At 42.9% G+C, this 18,392-nt stretch overlaps 2 protein-coding genes across 2 annotated transcripts in view; one reads left to right on the top strand and one right to left on the bottom strand.

The window, feature by feature from the left end:
* LOC144511022 (protein FAM81A-like) overlaps positions 1 to 10,521 on the top strand; it is a 37,415-nt gene extending 26,894 nt beyond the window's left edge. The window contains exons 5-8 of the mRNA XM_078240996.1: positions 5,896 to 6,002; positions 7,080 to 7,215; positions 9,181 to 9,376; positions 10,242 to 10,521. Coding sequence (XP_078097122.1) covers positions 5,896 to 6,002; positions 7,080 to 7,215; positions 9,181 to 9,376; positions 10,242 to 10,381 — 579 coding nt within the window. The 3' untranslated portion in view covers positions 10,382 to 10,521. The remainder of the gene's footprint in view (positions 1 to 5,895; positions 6,003 to 7,079; positions 7,216 to 9,180; positions 9,377 to 10,241) is intronic.
* Positions 10,522 to 15,285: 4,764 nt separating this feature from the next.
* The window catches only part of cep152 (centrosomal protein 152), a 58,497-nt gene continuing 55,390 nt past the window's right edge, over positions 15,286 to 18,392 (bottom strand). The window contains exon 28 of the mRNA XM_078241407.1: positions 15,286 to 16,717. Coding sequence (XP_078097533.1) covers positions 15,549 to 16,717 — 1,169 coding nt within the window. The 3' untranslated portion in view covers positions 15,286 to 15,548. The remainder of the gene's footprint in view (positions 16,718 to 18,392) is intronic.

The raw sequence follows: 18,392 nt of genomic DNA, 5'->3' as shown, positions 1-18,392 counted from the left end.
TCTGTTAGTAAAACAGTATTTCATTAATTTGATAATTGACTGTTTGATGTCACTAACACTGTTTGTGGTATTGCTATTGCACTCGACTAACCGGTTCTGTCTTTCATGGCTCATGCTGACTATGTAATTAATCCGCATGTCCTATTTATGAATTGTCATATTTATTTCATATTAGAAAAATGTAATTAACACCCTGTTGTTAGACAATACTTTTGTATGAAGGTCTCTGGGGGGACCTGGGTATATTGGTGGTAATTTTAACTTTGGCCGACATCTTACCAGCCGCCCATTATGCAGCTCTCCAGATTCAATCCTGTCCACTTTTCACGAATGTTCAAAGTCAAAATTAGCCTCATTGTGAGGAAAGGATTCACCTGGATGGAACACATTAAAGAGGCAAAATAAAGGTCGTCATTCAGGTTTCCACAACTGGGAGTTGTACACATGGGCTCTCACTTCCCTGCAGTACTGAGGGAGCTGGAGTTGGCATCTTTTGGGTCAGACATTAAACTGAGATTCCATCTGCCTGTTTTAGAGGGTGGCACAGTGGCTAGCACTGCTGCCTCACAGCGCCAGAGACCCAGGTTCGATTCCCAGCTTGGGTCACTGTCTGTGTGGAGTCTGCACAATCTTCCTGTGTCTGCGTGGGTTTCCTCTGGGTCCTCACATAGTCTGAAAGACGTGCTGGTTAGGTGCATTCGCCGTGTTAAATTCTCCCTCAGTGTACCCGAAAAGGCGCCGGAGTGTGGTGACTAGGGGAATTTCACAGTAACTTCATTTCAGTGTTAATGTAAGCCTACTTGTGACTAATAAATAAACTTTAGATGGAAATAAAAGATCCCATAGAGATGTGAGAAGCAGACCATCGGAGTGTTCCACGCTACTCTGGTCAACGGTTATTCCTCATCTGTCATCAGCAAAGCTGCTTACCTGGCCATTGATCTCATTGTTGTTTGCGAGACTTTGTTGACTGTTTACATCACGACAGTGACTGCAATTCAAAACAATCTGTTCGCTGTCAAGCGCTCCTGAGGCTGAGAGGTGTGCTATGTAAATGCAAACTCTGTCTTTCCACCCAGATTATCCTCAATAACTTGTACACAGATGATGCTCTGTGTCAATGAAATGAGAGGGAAATCTGTCCCGTTTATGTTTTAAGCAAATGGCTTCACTTGTACATTAGATTAGTTCTTCAACTTGGGGGAAACTGGGTGGTGGGTGGGGTTTGTTGGAAGAGGCGGGTGTGGTTGTGATGCAGGATTATATTAATTGGAGTTTAGAAGAGTGAGAGAAGATCTCATAAAAACTTATAAAATTAAGACAGAATTCGACAGGGTGGAGTCAGAAAGAATGTTCCTGATGGTGGGGGAGTCCAGGACTAGGGGTCATAGTTTGAGAATAAGGGGTAAACCTTTTAGGACTGAGGGGAGGAAAAGTTTCTTCACCCAGAAGGTGGTGAATCTGTGGAATTCACTACCACAGAAAGTAGTTGAGGCCAAAACATTGTGTGATTTCAAGAAGAAATTAGATATAGCTCTTGGGGCTAAAGGGATCAAGGAATATCGGTGGGGGCGGGTGGGATCAAGATATTGGGTGGAATTTTTCTGTCCCACTCGCCACGGGAATCGTAGCGGGCGGAGAGGGTGGACCATGCAAAGGTCCGTTGACCTCTAGTGGTATAGAAAATAGATCCTATGCAACATTTAGAGTGTAGTCACATTAAAAAAAAATTCATTTTTCAAAGAAATTTGTCTATCCATAATATTAAGTAGGGACAAGGAAAAATACTTTGTCCAGACTCTCTGTAAGGTTAGTGGAATGAAGTACAAATTGAAATCCACTGTATTTTAATGTGTAACAGAGAGAAAGAGAAAATAGTTCACAGATGTTATACCTCTCACATACTGCCCTTTGAATTTGATGATCAGCCATGATCAAAATGAATGGTGGAGCAAGTTCGAAGGGCCGAATGGCCTACTCCTGCTTCTAGTTTCTATGTTTCTACGTCACCCCGAAAGATTTACATTTAAAGGTGACATTCCTTTCATAAAGGAAATAATTTTGACCCTTTGGCCACTAATAAAAATCTACAATAATTATTTTGAAAATGTACAATGAAACATAAAGTTTGGTTCACAAAATGTTTAAACAGAACCAAAATATCGTCACCATGTGAACTTTTCGCCTTTTGAGAACTACTTTTTTTCTGAAATGTCTCTTTAAAAATTAATCATCTTTTATATTATGCTGAAACTATTCCCAGTCAAACTCCACAACTCCACCTGAAACTGACTTTCTGTTTCACTTTTAAGCACGGAAGTCTCCCTCTTCTCGCACCGAGTTGCATCAGGTTCCAGGATTGCGAACTAACCTTTTGAGAATTTTAGCGCCATTTAACCTTGTACAGAGCGCAGTTTTTGAATTCATCCATATAGATTTACAATTTCTGTGAATGGCGCATTGTTCAGCCGCTCTGTGTAAATATTTAACACAAGGAAATGATTACATTATTGTTGGTGAACGGTTCTAACGCTGGGGCATAAATTATTATTACTGTTTATTTAATGAGCATAAAGGAAGTCTTCAGATTGGGTCCTTATTCCAAAACTTAAGTCTGTGCAAATTGCAGAGATTTGTGTGGTGCTGCAAAAGAAAACACAGCTTTAATCGCAGGTATGTGTCAGAATCTGACAGCTTTACCAGTGATTCCCACTGTAAATTCAGCAGGAGAAAGCAAGAAAATCTTGCATTTATGTAGCACCTTTCACATCCTCAAGGCTGCCATTGAAATACTTTTAAAGTACAGTAGCATTGTAATGTAGGAGACACAGTAAGGCCCCATAAACAGCAATGTGATCATGACCAGGTCATCTGGTTTGTCCTGATCTTGGCTGAAAGACACTGGGGAGAACTCCTCCTTTGAAATAGCCCTGTGAGATTTTTTCCTTCCACCTGCGAGGGGAGGCGGAAGCTCAGTTTGACATCTCAGTTACAGGACGGTACCACCAACAGTGCGACATTCCCTCGGTACTGCACTGGAGTGTCGGACTCGATTATGCGTTCGATGCTCTGGGGTGGGCCATGAACCCACAACCTTCAACCGACGGACAGGAGTGTTAGCCACTGTTGATCCCAGTGGAATTGACAGAAATCCCACAGAAACAGCAGAATGCTCCGTGGAAATTGTGTCTCATTGTCTACACGGTGCCTTACCAGTGTTACATAATAATTACCAGGGAAAGGAAAGAATTCAAGTCAATTTATTATAATCGTGAGTACTGCTTAAAGTATTTGCATTAAAAAGGAAGCTTATTGAGTTACCCAAGAATCATTCAACATTTTGGAGAGGTTCATTGCAATTTATTTTTCTGCACCAATTTCCTCCCTCTCTTGATTACTTTGAACCCTTGCTGAGATATTGTCCCACAGATCGTTCTCTGGTGCCTCGCTAAAGGGCTATTAATTATATGTGAAGTAAGTACACTCCCAGTAGTAGGTGGTTAGCAAGCCATTCAGCAATGAATTTCATCATGACCAAACTCAATCTTGTCCTTAAGTGAACATTTCCAGCAATGCTAGACGGCAGTCATAGAACCCTTACAGTGCAGAAGGAGGCCATTCAGCCCATCGAGTCTACACTGACCACATCCCACCCACGCCCTATCCCTATAACCCCATGCATTTACCCTAGCTAGTCCCACTGACACTAAGGGGCAATTTAGCACGGCCAATCCACCTAACCCGCACATCTTTGGATTGTGGGAGGAAACCGGAGCACTCGGAGGAAACCCACGCAGACACAGGGAGAATGTGCAAACTCCACACAGACAGTGACCCAAGCAGGAATCGAACCCAGGTCCCTGGCGCTGTGAGGCAGCAGTGCTAACCAGTGTGCCACTGTGCAGCCCAGTCAGAAACAGAAACGATGGTTGACTTTCCCCTCCTTGAACCCAGGACATACTGCCATCATTCTGCTGAGGTCTGGACTGTTGGAGGTCTGCAGCAGGCCTCGGTTGCAAGTACTTCTTTGGAGGAGGCCGCTTTTTGCATTGTTTCTGCCCTTAGATTCATGAATGCTCGGTTTATCTCTGCCCAGGCCCATCAGACCTAACTGTGAACTAGACTGGGTGCACTAGTGTCTGTGCTGGTATCTGCCAGGGTAAGATCGAATGATGCCTCTTTCATAATGCCACTCTCCTCCTCTGCTGCCGGGGAACCTGTAGAACTTCTGAGCCTAAATTAAAGGAGCAGGGATCGTCTACAAGTCATTTAAAACTGAGGTGCTTAGAAATTTCTTCTCGCAGAGGGTGGTGAATCTCTGGAATTCTCTGCCCCAAAGGATAGTTGAGGCTGGATCATTGGAAGTATTTAAAGTGGAGGTGGATAAATATTTGATAGATCGAGGAATAGAGGGCTATGGGGCAGTGGCACAGAAAAAGAGCTGAGGCCGGCATAGATTAGTCATTATCGTATTGAATGGCGGGGCAGGCTTGAAGGGCCTGGGGGTGGCCTATTCCTGCTTCTACTTGTTGTGTTATTGCTGAGAGTATGCAGGAAAAGAAAGAGAGAGAGAGAGATGAAAGCAGCTGCTGTGGAGAATGTGCAAAGTGATATTGGAGTGGGAAGGAAATAAAAAAGAGAGCAAGAGAACAAGATATCTGTGCGACCCATCCTCCAAACTCGCTAGTGGTCGGAAGTCTGACTCAACCACTGCCCATAATGTCCAGGATCTCCTCCTCGTGTGGACACAGGATGTGGATGTAGGCTGTCCCTGCTCCTGTGCCAATCTGCTTCCTCATATTATGCACCATGTGCTACAGAGGATGGAAGCGGGTGTGCTGGTGGCCGCTGAATGAGATGTCTTGACGCTGTGCATATCATGGTTGAATGGTGAGAATGGTGGCAGAGCTGTGGGAAATGAGGGATGCAATAGAGTAGGAGAGGCAGAGCGTGTGAGCAGAATCAGGAGGAGGTGCAGTATATTGATTGACAAACAGAGAGGGAAGGTCTGTGAGCTGCGGGGCTACAGGTAGCACAGAGGCGGGGAAAACAAGAGAGCAGGGTAGACTGAGTTCTGAGCCCGAGCACAGCAACCTTCTCAGCCTGTTGATCTTCTTGCCTTGGCTGCAGTGCTCGATCATTGACTTCCTCTGCCAACTCAAGCCACTGCTACCAGGCCACTAATCTGGATCCTCTTCAGTAACTGCAGTGGGAACAGCGCCTGCCTCTCCCACCGGATAAGACCACCCCCACACTGCGGAAGCATCTGAGCACTCAGAGGGATGGGCAGCGTTTAGCATCTGTTTCAGGCATGTCTGCAGTGCCCACGCAGGCTCAAGAGAGCTGCAATCAAACTATGCCTCCCCCCTAAGAGATGCAAGGCTGCCTCTAAATAGCATCACAGACACACTATTCTCAAGGTCCTAATTAGAACAACTTAAAACTGGTATCCCAACTATTCAATATTAATAAGACACAGGGACCGATTTCTCTAAATATATTCAAGCTGTTATATTCAGCATCCTTAAAGTTTATTTATTAGTCACAAGTAGGCTGACATTAACACTGCAATGAAGTTATTGTGAAAATCCCTTAGTTGCCACACTCCGGCACCTATTCGGATACACTGAGGGAGAATTGAGCATGGCCAATGCACCTAACCAGCACGTCTTTCGGACTGTGGGAGGAAACTGGAGCACGCAGAGGGAATCCATGCAGACACTGGGAGAATGTACAAACACCACACTGACAGTGACCCAAGCTGGGAATCGAACCTGGGTCTCTGGAGCTGTGAGGCAGCAGTGCTAACCACTGTGCTTCCGTACTGCCTTAAGAGAGCATGACACAATTCCGACTCCATTATGTTTATTTTGCACTGTATCGATTTTTCAACAGATTTCAGAACTTTTAAAGAGAGCTGAAGAATCTATTAGAGAGCAACAAATGAAGATCAAGATTACTAGGGAACGGAACAGTGAACAGCCCCATCTGCTGGGTATTAGGTGAGTGTCCACCTCACACTCCATCAGGGGTGAGTGATCTACAAGCACTTGGCCATATGGTAACCAGGCAATGAATGTCCTGAGTGCCCTCTAAACAGCCTATCCTCTCCCATCCCCCTTTTTCTTTGAGAGTCCCCAATGATCCTGCACTCTTTCAGAGGAGCCAGTTTGTCCCCTCGCCTGCGCTCCGAGTTCTCCAGTTGTGTTGGTGGATCTGGCTGTATAGTCCACACGCTCTGTTCATGTAGGATTGGGAGAGATTTCACAATGAAAAGACATACTCTGAGTTTAGAACAAGATGAATACAGAGTTGATTTATCACAGATACACACTGCAAAGAAGGAGGGCCTTCAGCTCATTGTACCTGGCACAGTGATTAGCACTGCTGTCTCACAGCACCAGGGACTTGGGTTCGTTTCCTGGCTTGGGTCACTGTCAGTGTGGAGTTTGCATGTTCTCCCCGTGTCTGTGTGGGTTTCCTCCGGGTGCCTCCCACAGTCTGAAAGACGTGCTAGTTCGATACATTGGCTATGCTAAATTCTCCCTCAGTGTATCCAAACAGGTGCCAGAACGTGGCGACTAGGGGATTTTCACAGTAGCTTCATTGCAGTGTTAATGTAAGCCTACTTGTGACACTAATAAATCAACTTAATCGGAAAGGTTGGGTGGAATTTTATGAAAAAGATTCTAAATGCTGAACGAGCGTGAAACAGGAGAGAATTGCGCCAATGCTTGGGCGAGCTCCCAGTCGCAATGATGCGGCTCTTAGTTAAAAAGAGCCAGGGTATGATTCTCGCTGGTGGGGGAGGAAGAGAGAGCCTGCTCTCACCTGGTGAAACCAGCTGCTGAGATCTTGGAGTGTCATTGTGCAGTCCTGCCACCCCCCCCCCCCCCCGCCCCGCCACCATCGACATTGGGACCCACTGCCGATCAAGATATCCCCATTGAGTAGATCTGTGGGGATTGCAATGGATATGTCATAACTCAGACAGGTACAACCCATAGCAATACGCAACTCTGTTTTATTTGCTCTTTTGTTCTAAGTTGCCAGAAAATGTCACAAATTATCTTTCAAAGGATGAAGAGCATAACTGAAGACCTCAAGGATCAGGTTTTGTCCAGTTGTTCCCATTTGGAACAGAAACTAACTAAAAAGGAGCAGGAATTGTTGCATCAAATAGAATTAATCTCCTTAAACGTGAAAGATAAAACTGTAAGTATTACATTAAAGTGCAGAAAAAGGTGTTGTAGGGGGCTGGATACCGTTTGGTCGGTCTTAATGACGTTTTCATAATCTAAAGTAGGTTAAATGTATTTATTAACTACAACAACTAAATACGTACATATATATATATATATATATATATATAAGGTAAGGTCGCCATAGCCCCAGATGACCAGAGGCACTTTAGAGGGTGAGAACTGACTGGTGGCGATTTAACCTGAGGATCACCACACCTCAGGGAAGGGGAAAAGTTGAGAAGGCGGGGCCTTCATGAATAACCTCAGTCGGCACAGGAATTGAACCCGTGCTGTTGGCATCACTCTGCATTATGAACCAGCCGTCCAGCCAACTGAGCTAACTGATCCCCATGTACTTATATGGATGGTTCAGATCGGTTTCTGGTCAATGGTAACCTGCAGGATGTTGATAATGGGGAATTCAGTGAAGGTAATGCCATTGAATGTCACAGGGGCAATGGTTAGATTCTCTCTTGTAGGTGGTCATTGCCTGGCACTTGTATGGCATGAATACTGTGTGCAGTATTAGAACCATAGAAAATTACAGCTCAGAAACAGGCCTTTTGGCCCTTCTTGTCTGTGCCGAACCATTTTATGCCTAGTCCCACTGACCTGCACTTGGACCATATCCCTCCACACCCCTCCCATCCATGAACCCGTCCAAGTTTTTCTTAAATGTTAAAAGTGACCCCGCATTGACCACTTTATCCGGCAGCTCATTCCACACTCCCACCACTCTCTGCGTGAAGAAGCCCCCCCTAATATTCCCTTTAAACTTTTCTCCTTTCACCCTTAACCCATGCCCTCTGGTTTTTTTCTCCCCTAGCCTCAGCGGAAAAAGCCTGCTTGCATTCACTCTATCTATACCCATCAAAATCTTATACACCTCTATCAAATCTCCCCTCAATCTTCTACGCTCCAGGGAATAAAGTCCCAACCTATTCAATCTCTCTCTGTAACTCAGCTTCTCAAGTCCCGGCAACATCCTTGTGAACCTTCTCTGCACTCTTTCAATCTTATTTACATCCTTCCTGTAACTAGGTGACCAAAACTGTACACAATACTCCAAACTCGGCCTCACCAATGCCTTATACAACCTTACCATAACACTCCAACTTTTATACTCGATACTCCGATTTATAAAGGCCAATGTACCAAAGGCACTCCTTACGACCCTATCCACCTGTGACGTCACTTTTAGGGAATTCTGTACCTGTATTCCCAGATCCCTCTGTTCAACTTCCCCTTATTTGCGGAAGGATATATTGGCCTTGGAGGGAGTGGAGAGAAGGTTCACCAGGTTGATACCAGAGATGAGGGGTGTTGATTATGAGGAGACTCTGAGCAGATTGGGTTTGTATTCGTTGGAATTTAGAAGGCTGAGGGGGGATCTTATAGAGACCTATAAGATAATGAAGGGGCTTGATAGGGTAGAGGTGGAGAGATGGATAGATGGATTCCTGATCGGTAAGGGAATTAGGGGTTATGGGGATCAGGCGGGTAAGTGGAACTGATCCACTTCAGATCAGCCATGATCTTATTGAATGGCGGGCCAGGCTCGAGGGGCTAGATGGCCTACTCCTGCTCCTATTTCTTATGAATGCTACTTGCCAATTGTCAGCCGAAGCCAGGATATTGTCTGGCTCTAATTGTAATTGGAGATGGAGTGTGAGTAGTGAGTGGTGCTAAACATTGTGCAGTCATCAGCAAACATCCTCACTTCTGACCTTATGATGGAAGGAAAGTCATTGATGAAGCAGCTGGAGATGGTTGGGCCTGGGACACTACCCTGAAGGACTCCTGCAATGATGTCCTGCAGCTGAGATCATTGACCTCCAATCACCACAGCCATCTTCCTTCGTGCCAGATCCGGATGTATTCTTGTGACTGTCAGTTTGTTTTCTGTAATGGAGATGTGACTTTCTGTTTGTGTTAGGAAAGCAGCGAGAAATCAACTGAGGAGAGGATTAACCAGCTGTCCGTGAAACTTGACAAATTAGAAGCGGGACAGAAAATGAACTCGGAGCTCCACGACATAAAACATGTGGAGAAGAAACTGAATCTGGTCATCGTTAACACGGAGAAAAAAATATGGAAAGAAATAGAGAACATTGAAGCTGAAACTAATGTTGGTGAGATAAAAATCAGTGTTTTTATGGCTCCATAATTTACACACAAGCCAACTTGATGTCATGTATAAGGATTTGTTTCAAAAAGGAAAGTTGTCCAAACCTTCTCTCCCTGTTATTAAATTGTCAAGTCTCATTCTAGCAAGCATATTGTACTTTGTTCAAATTCCTCAATGTGCAAACTTAGACAAGAGGCTGTGGAGAAGCTGCTCGACTTTGTGTAGCATCACAGTCCAGCTCAATACAATACACAATATTATTGACATGCTGGTGCTTTTCAGCAGGGACACCTGTGAATAGCAGTGAGGAGTGAGAAACTCGAGTGACTTTCCTATTCCATAGCCAAGGAAGTCGGTTGCAATCCTGCTGAGATCACCTAATGTAGCTCAGCCTAGGAGACCAGATTCAGGATCTCCAGGTCTGTGTGTCTCAATGGGATAAGGCGTGCCGATATCCTCTGGGGCATCGGAGATTTGTTCAAATTGAAAGCTTAGCTGCCTTTCACTTGTGCGGAGAAGATCTATTCCCACAATAGTCATTGAACCAGATTCCTGCTAATCTAGTTTATTGGAATCTCCTCTAGAAAATCTAATACAAAATAAAAAAACAGAAAATGTTGGAATGCAGGTCTGGCAGCATCTGTGTACAACAGAGTTAATGTTTTAGGTCAAGGACCTTTCGCCTGAAACATTAGTTCTGTTTTTCTCCCCATGGTTACAACCAGATGTGCTGAGTATTTCCAGCATCCACAGTATTTTGTTGGTATTAAATCCAATGTATAATTTAGAATTTCTTCTAATGTTCTTTTGTATCCACGACACTTGATGCCATGCTTTACACTTTTGATGATTTGTCTTTTGCTATTAAGGCTTTTCAGCTATTTACGATAGCATTGGATCCTTAAGACACATACTGGAGGCAAAAATGAAGCAGGATAAAGAGCAGTTACAGAAACAGATTCGTCAGATGCAGCACATGATGGATTCCATTCCTCTGGAGCCTAGTTAATAACAGAATCACTGTGCATGGTCTATGTCATCCTTTAGACACTGTCCAAGCATCATACTACATTTACCTTTATATTGGTAGATGCTTGCAACTATTTCATACAGCCTTTGTTTATCAAGAAGGGGCCTTGGCAACACATTGATATCCTTGTGTAAGTTAACCAAGTAAGTCAGCAAATCATACTGGTTTGAGCATTGTACATCAAACTCAGTGTAAGCCTTTACCCCAATAAAATGACATTTGTGTGTATTTTCTGTATAGCAGATGCTTTAATGGATGTGCGACTGATTGATTGTTTTTCAATTGGTGTTACACGATCAAACTGTGCATAGGGCTCTCCACCTTTCCCATGTGTCCACAATATAGATGAACATTATTGCATCATTCCAGAACCAGGTTGCAAGTTGTGAAAAGTACAGGAGTTCTGAAAGTTGTACTTTAAACTTCTAATTAATCACAGTTAGCAACTATACCAATCCACAGTGCTAGAAATTCATCTACCCGACATTTCAGTGTGGGAGTCATAATCCTCAACCTGCCCATGCTCATTGGAGACGAGTTGGACAGCACCCCTTCATTTCCCTGATAGCAGAATAGCCAGTGTAACAGAGCTACTGGCCAATCAAACATCCGATAGTGTTCTGGTCCACTAGGGCGATGCTGAGGAACCAAAACCCAAGTGAACAGTGAATGGGTGTGATGGGGGAAGATATTGCTGAGACCAGGCTGAAAGACCCCAGCAAAGTGGGCAAAAGAACCCCATCAAGGGGTGCAAAGGGAGGAGGGTAGACAGAATGGGAGGGAAAACCTTTATGGGGGCACCTCAATGGGCCCAGCAGTCTGTTGAGGAGGTACCACACTTTCCGTTTGCCTGCCACCAGCCTGCACAGTGAAAGCGGCCGCCTGATGTCTCATTTCTTGGCTACTGTATGTGAAATGTCTTTCCACTTTTATAAAGTCACCAAGCCACAACAAAGGAGGCCATTCGGCCCATTGAGTCCACACTGCCTCCCTGTGGAGCAATGCATTCAGTCCCATTTCCAATGGGCCTGAAAATTTATTTCCTTCAAGTGTCCATCGAATTTGCCCTTCCACCACCCCTGTGGGCAGCAAATTCCATCCAGATCATTGCCACTTGCTGTGTAAAATAGTTCCTCCTCACATTGCCCCTGCATCTCTTGTCCAAAGTCTTAAATGTGTTCCATAGTCTTGGGATAATTTTGTTGCCTCTCTTATCTAAGCCTGTCATAATCTTGTACTCTATCAAATTTCTCCACAATAATCTTTGCTCCAAGAACAACCCCAGCCTTTCCAACACAACCTTGTAATTAACATCGATACTTATATTTTACGCAAATTTTCTCCCACTCTAATTTCCGCTCCTCATCTTGGCCCTTACCCCGGAATGCCTGTTTTTAAATGCAGCAATGCTGTCTTGTTAATTTCCATACAATAGCAAGTTTCCCATTTTTTGAAACTGTGTAAATATATTTGTTCTATATTCTTCAATCTGTCAGTAATGATCTTATATTTATGCTCCCACGTCCTGTCAAGTAGAAAGTTTTGTCACGTCCACCTCAAGAACAGCTTCTTCCCTGCTACCATCAGAGCTTTGAATGGACCTACTTCATACTAAGTTGATCTTGCTCTACACCCTAGCTATGACTGCAACACTACATTCTTGTAGCCCCTCCTTCCTTTTTCTATCTATGACTCTATGAACAGTATGCTTTGTCTGTATAGCGCATAAGAAATATTTTTCACTGTATATTGACAATAATAAATCAAATCACTTTGCAATTTTAAAGGTTGCATGACATCCACTCAAAGCTTAGAGTACGATGTTTGAGCTGTATGGAGGAATATATCCTCTTGTGTGTTCATAATACCATCAGGAATGTGTTTTAGGCTTGCTTTGAATTAACCCATATGTGCTGTTATTGATGAAAATTAAACAAAATTCAAAGCTGAAAGTTATTCTTTGTCTTCTTGATATTTATGGTTTGCATCCACAACATACAGGGACCATTTTGGATCTGATTTGTTTTGATCATATTTTCTATCACAAGAACGATGAAATTCAAGCCGCCAGAGGCTCAGCAGCATGGGGATAGACTAAGACCAGTAGGATATTACTCCACCCAAATAGGTTCGGGTAACCAAGGTATGCATCGATGTGCAAGGGCCCTAGCATGTGCCTCGAGGGCAGTAAGCGTATCAGAGCCTCTTCAGTGATAGCAATGCCATTGAATGTCAAGGGATGATGGGTAGATTGGAGATGGTTACGACTGGAGATGGTCATTGTCTGGCACTTGTGTGACACATATGTTATTTGCCCTTTGTCAGCCCAAGCCTGGATATTATCCAGGTCTCGCTGTAATAGGACACGACAACTTCAGTGTCTGAGGACTCACAAATGGTGGTGAAAATTGTGCAATGATCAACAAACGTCGTCACTTATAATCTTTTGATGGAAGGAAGGTTCAAGAGCCGAGTGGCCCAGGTGAGACCCAAACCATTCAGTGATGGTCGGACAGTTAATGGGAGGAGCTAAGCTTGCAAGAATTAACAATTTCATTTTCATTTTTAAAAAAGAGTTGCAGCCTGGAGCTGCAAGAAGAAATGTGTGTGTCTCTCTCTCTCCAGAGGCTTTCTGAAACCCAAGTTACAAGCAAGTATGCCTGTGTTTTGCCAACGAATCTTAAAGAGGGGTTTAAGCCTATAAATATTGCTTGATTGGAACTAGTAGTGATAGGTCTGCAGGGTTAGCAGTTAAGACTAGTATCTTAATAATTGTTCAGTTGTTAAAGGTGAAACTAATTAATTTGTTATAGTTAAGGTGTTGTTAAATAACGTTTGTTTTGATAAAAGCTCCCTAGTCTGCGGAAAGTCTGCAGAGAGATTTGGATAGGCTGAGCGAGTGGGCGAGGATCTAGCAGATGGAATATAACGTTAGCAAATGTGAGGTTATCCACTTTGGAAGAAATAATAGTAAATTGGAATTTTATTTAAATGGAGAAAAATTACATCGTGCGACTGTGCAGAGGGACCTGGGGGTCCTTGTGCACGAATCGCAAAAACTCAGTCTGCAGGTGCAGCAGGTGATCAAGAAGGCGAATGGAATGTTGGCCTTTATCGCGAGGGGGATAGAATATAAAAGCAGGGAGGTCTTGCTGCAACTGTACAAGGCACTGGTGAGGCCGCAACTGGAGTACTGTGTGCAGTTTTGGTCCCCTTATTTGCGAAAGGATATATTGGCCTTGGAGGGAGTGCAGAGAAGGTTCACCAGGTTGATACCGGAAATGAGGGGTGTGGCTTATGAGGAGAGATTAAACAGATTGGGTCTGTACTCGTTGGAGTTTAGAAGGATGAGGGGTGATCTTATAGAGATATACAAGATAATGAAGGGGCTGGATAGGGTAGAGGTGGAGAGATTCTTTCCACTTAGAAGGGAAACCAGAACTAGAGGGCACAGCCTCAAAATAAGGGGGGGCCGGTTCAGAACAGAGTCGAGGGGGAACTTCTTCTCTCAGAGGGTAGTGAATCTCTGGAATTCTCTGCCCATTGAAGTGGTGGAGGCTTCCTCGTTGAATATGTTTAAATCACGGGTAGATAGTTTTCTGATCGATAAGGGAATTAGGGGTTATGGGGAGCAGGCGGGTAAGTGGAACTGATTCGCTTCAGATCAGCCATGATCTTGTTGAATGGCGGGGGCAGGCTCAAAGGGCCAGATGGCCTACTCCTGCTCCTATTTCTTATGTTCTTAGTTAGTCAGTAGAATCACACCTGGAGTGAAACATCCTATCCTTAAGCCAAAATAGAAAAGTCGTTGAGGTCTAGTCTGGCTTCATAATATACCTGGGGGTTTTTGATCTGGTTCCCTAACAGTATCTTGTTCTCAAGTTTTTGGTTTCAGACAGTGCTGTCCTTCATCTTGCTACTAACACTACTCTGATCAAGCTATGTCTTTAGAATGATTACTACTTCCTTTGCCCAAGTTCCATGACGTATCTGTCATTTTAGGTCCCTGGTTTTCTAACCTCTGCCTGACCTCTTTTCCTACATCTGCTCTGCCCTTAACCTACTTTTTTTTTTCAAGAGCACAAAACCAATCCCATTCCTACCTCTCAGTTCCAAAGAAATGTCACATTGCTCCCACACCTGTATTTTTTTTGTTTAGTTGGATGAATTAGATTAAATTAATTAACAGGCAGCCATGTTGATTTTAGTTTGTTTGAAATTTAAAATGGTGAAATCTTGTCTTTTGATTTCTGTCACTGGGAAATTCATCTCACAGGATAGTGGCCTCCACGGGGATTGCAATAAATATAAACCCCACCCCACCACATAGTTGCTAACCTAATTTGTGTAAATAATTAGGGAAAAGCAGTGAAAATGGGAGGATTATTGACAAAATAAAAAAATGGGAATTGAGAACAAGGCCATTAATGTCGCATGGGATACATTTAAAAAGGATTTATAAGAAAGTAAAATAATCCTGCAGAGTATCGATTCAGTTTTTCGAAAAATAAAAAAAGAGGAAGCATGCTTCAACTACTTTATGCATCTCTATTGAAGACACTATGTGTCTGTATATGACCTGTTTGTGAACACAAGTCTTCACTCACCTGATGAAGGAGCCTGAGACTCCGAAAGCTAGTGCCAAATAAACCTGTTAGACTTTAACCTGGTGCTAAGAGACTTCTTACTATGCTTACCCCAGTCCAACGCTGGCATCTCCACATCCTGATTATAAAAGACATCACAGAACAAAAAAAAAATCAGATCAAGAATAAACAGACCCCCTTAAAAGTGAATTAGGCAACTAAAAACACTTGCTACGGAATTGGAGAAACAATAAATTACTGCTCAGTGTTTAAACTACTTTCAGACAAAGACTTATTAAAAAGAGCACTTTATTAGCATGATATCTTAAAATAAACATTTTGTCCCCAAAAACATCAGAACATAGAAACCAACAGCAAAACAAATCGGTTTGTGGTACAAAAATAGATTTTAGAAACATAAATAAGTGCAAATATATTACAGTATTATTTAGCAAAATCATGAATCATTAACAAGTTACTCAAAGAAACCTATACAATTACTCCAGTGGCATAAAGGTGTCAAAGATTAGAGGATTTGTTTGCAAGATCATTTTTGTTAGTCAAGATGTGTTAAGAAAAGGACTGTCAAATCCACTGTCCATGTCTACTTTGGGGAACATGCGTGATGGATACTTCTTATGGGAATATTCTTTCACGTGGTATGGCTTACTTGTCTTTACTATTTCATCGTTCAGTTCCAGTTCAGGCTCAATACACGTAATATATTGATGAGGTTTTGTCCTCATATTAAACTGGTCCCTGTTAAAAGTAGAAAGGCTGTTCTCTGTAACTTTTTGTGTTTGTTCTCCATGCATCCTTGACACAACTGGGAATGTTTTACTTGAAATGCAAGCATGCTCTGTGTCTGAAAGAGAGCTCATTTCAGAGGCTACAGAGGAAATGGAAGGTGACACTTGCGCAGTACCGTTTTCCATTATAGCTTTATGTGGCAAGTTTGTAGATGACGATGGCTTGGAAATGCCACTTGATCCTGTGCATATTATAGGAGTGCTACAATCTTTTAGATGGCATGTTTTTCCTTCAGCCTGTCTAAAATTGTATGTGCCCATTTTACAGGACGTAATAGTTTCAAGATTGGAAACATAATCATCATCTCTTTCGGGGGTTTCTTGCACATCATTTGATGCCCCGGTCATAGTTTTGGAGCAGACATATTCTTCTGAATAATGTACAAAACATTTTGAGGGCGAGACGCCGTCCTGATTGTGAGCCATATACAAAGATGCTCTGTCTGTAAGACTATCAGTAGAGTTGAACTTATGCGCTTTGCTAAGACACATTTGGGAAAGGTACTTAGGTGAGTTCTGAAAATGTGCAATACTAGCGGCTTTGTGAAGCTTTGATTTTGACATAGCACCATTCAGTTGTTGGCCAGTCTTCATCTCGTGCAACAAGACAGTATCCTTTTGTAAAATGCCAGACTTTCCTTCAGTCTTATGAATGTTAACTTGTTTCTGATTTGTAAAGAATTCTTCATCTGGAGTGCCATTCTTTGCAGTTGGACCATATAAAGTCTTGTTCATAGAGCGGGCCACACATGCTTTATGAATTTCACTGCCTATTCCGTGTTTTCTGAATCTCCGGACCTGGTCTTCACTAGAAGATGGTTTCTCACCAGGGATTGTCTGCATGTGCATGGATCCAGTGGCCTCGTGGTTATTCTCAGAAATGACCGGAGATTGTTCTGAACTTTTCACATTTGGAGGTGCTTTAGGTAGAAGAAAACAAATGATAAAACACATGCATACAAAAAGAAAAAAATACATCCACACGAAAACTTAGAACATTGGGCAATAAGTCCCAATATTGGCACATAATAAAAAGGGAGTCATATCATCAGGTATTAGTGAAAGCCAGACACAATACAAAAGTTGACATAGGAAATTATCCTGCCTGAACTGTAAACACCAAATGACAGCTTTTTTGCAACAGTTAGTTTTCATCATATAGATCACAGTAATGATAACAGCAATTAGCCACAATTCAGATAAGAAAAACAACATGCAGTTACATAGCACTGTTCACAACTACAGGCTGGACCAAAGTACTTCACAGCCACTAAAATACTGTTGCCATTATAGAATCATAGAATCCTACAGTACAGAAGGAGGCTATTTGGCCCATCGAGTCTGCACTGACCACAATCCCACCCAGGCCCTATCCCCATAACCCCATGCATTTACCCTAGCTAGTCCCCCTGATACTAAAGGGCAATTTAGCACGGCCAATTCATCTAACCCACACATCTTTGGACTGTGGGAGGAAACCCGAACACCTGCAGTAAACCCACACAAACATGGGGAGAATGTGCAAACTCCACACAGACAATGACCCAAGCTGGGAATCGAACCCAGGCCCCTGGCGCTGTGAGGCAGCAGTGCTAACCACTGTCACCGTGCCGCCCCATGTCCTTTTATTATACTCCAGACACATTAAAATTTTAAAAGACAGGGGTTTGAAGGTTTAATCTTCATACATTCTAACACACACTTAATCAAAGCCAACTACCATGCCATTTGTTATCTATTCATATAGTGCATTTTAATTTTTTATATCACTTACTAACCTGTAGACTACATTATCAAATACACATTCCTCACTTTAAAGTTAATGGGTTAAAGTTTCTATAATGATGGTCTTACACATAATCCAACTTAATTTATTGAATCAATGCTGACACTTGACATTATAATTTAAAGTATAAAACAGGCACCTGTTTTAATTTAAAGCTCCCTTTTTATCTACGTTTTTTTCTACTCTCGCTTGGGAAAATATACAATAAATCGCAGTGTACAAGTTGACACAGCATATTATTTTCTCATTCTTTCACGGGATGTGGGCATTGCCAGCTTTGTATTGTCTCTCCTAATTGCCCTCAAGAAGGTGGTGGTGAGGCACCTTCTTGACTGTGTGCTGTAGGTATACCCACAGTGCTATTGGGAAGAGAGTCCCAGGATTATGATCCAATGACATTGAAGTAACATTAATATAGTTCCGTCAGTGAATGGTGAATGTTTTGGAGGGGAACTTGCAAGTGTGGTGTAACCATGCATCTGTTGCCTTTGTCATTCTAGGTGGTAGAAATCACAGGTTTGGAAGGTGCTGTCAAAGAAACCTTGGTGAATCGCTGCAGTGTATCTTGTAGATGGTATACACTGCTGCCACACTGTATTGGTGGTAGAGAGAGTGGATGATGAAGGCGGTGGATAGGGTGTCAACCAAGTGGGCTGCTTTGTTCTGCACGGTGTCAAGGTTTGGTGTTGTTGGAACTGCATTCATCCTACAGCATTGTGGGTGTACCTACATCTCAGGGATTAACATAAGAATTAGGAGTAGGAGTAGGCCATCCGGCCCCTTGAACCTGCTCCGCCATTCAATAGGAT

The sequence above is a fragment of the Mustelus asterias genome, chromosome 24 (genome assembly GCF_964213995.1).
Source record: "Mustelus asterias chromosome 24, sMusAst1.hap1.1, whole genome shotgun sequence".
Classification (NCBI taxonomy): Eukaryota; Metazoa; Chordata; class Chondrichthyes; order Carcharhiniformes; family Triakidae; genus Mustelus; species Mustelus asterias.
The sequence above is the reverse complement of the archived record's forward strand: the minus strand, read 5'-3'. Positions and strand labels throughout refer to the sequence as shown.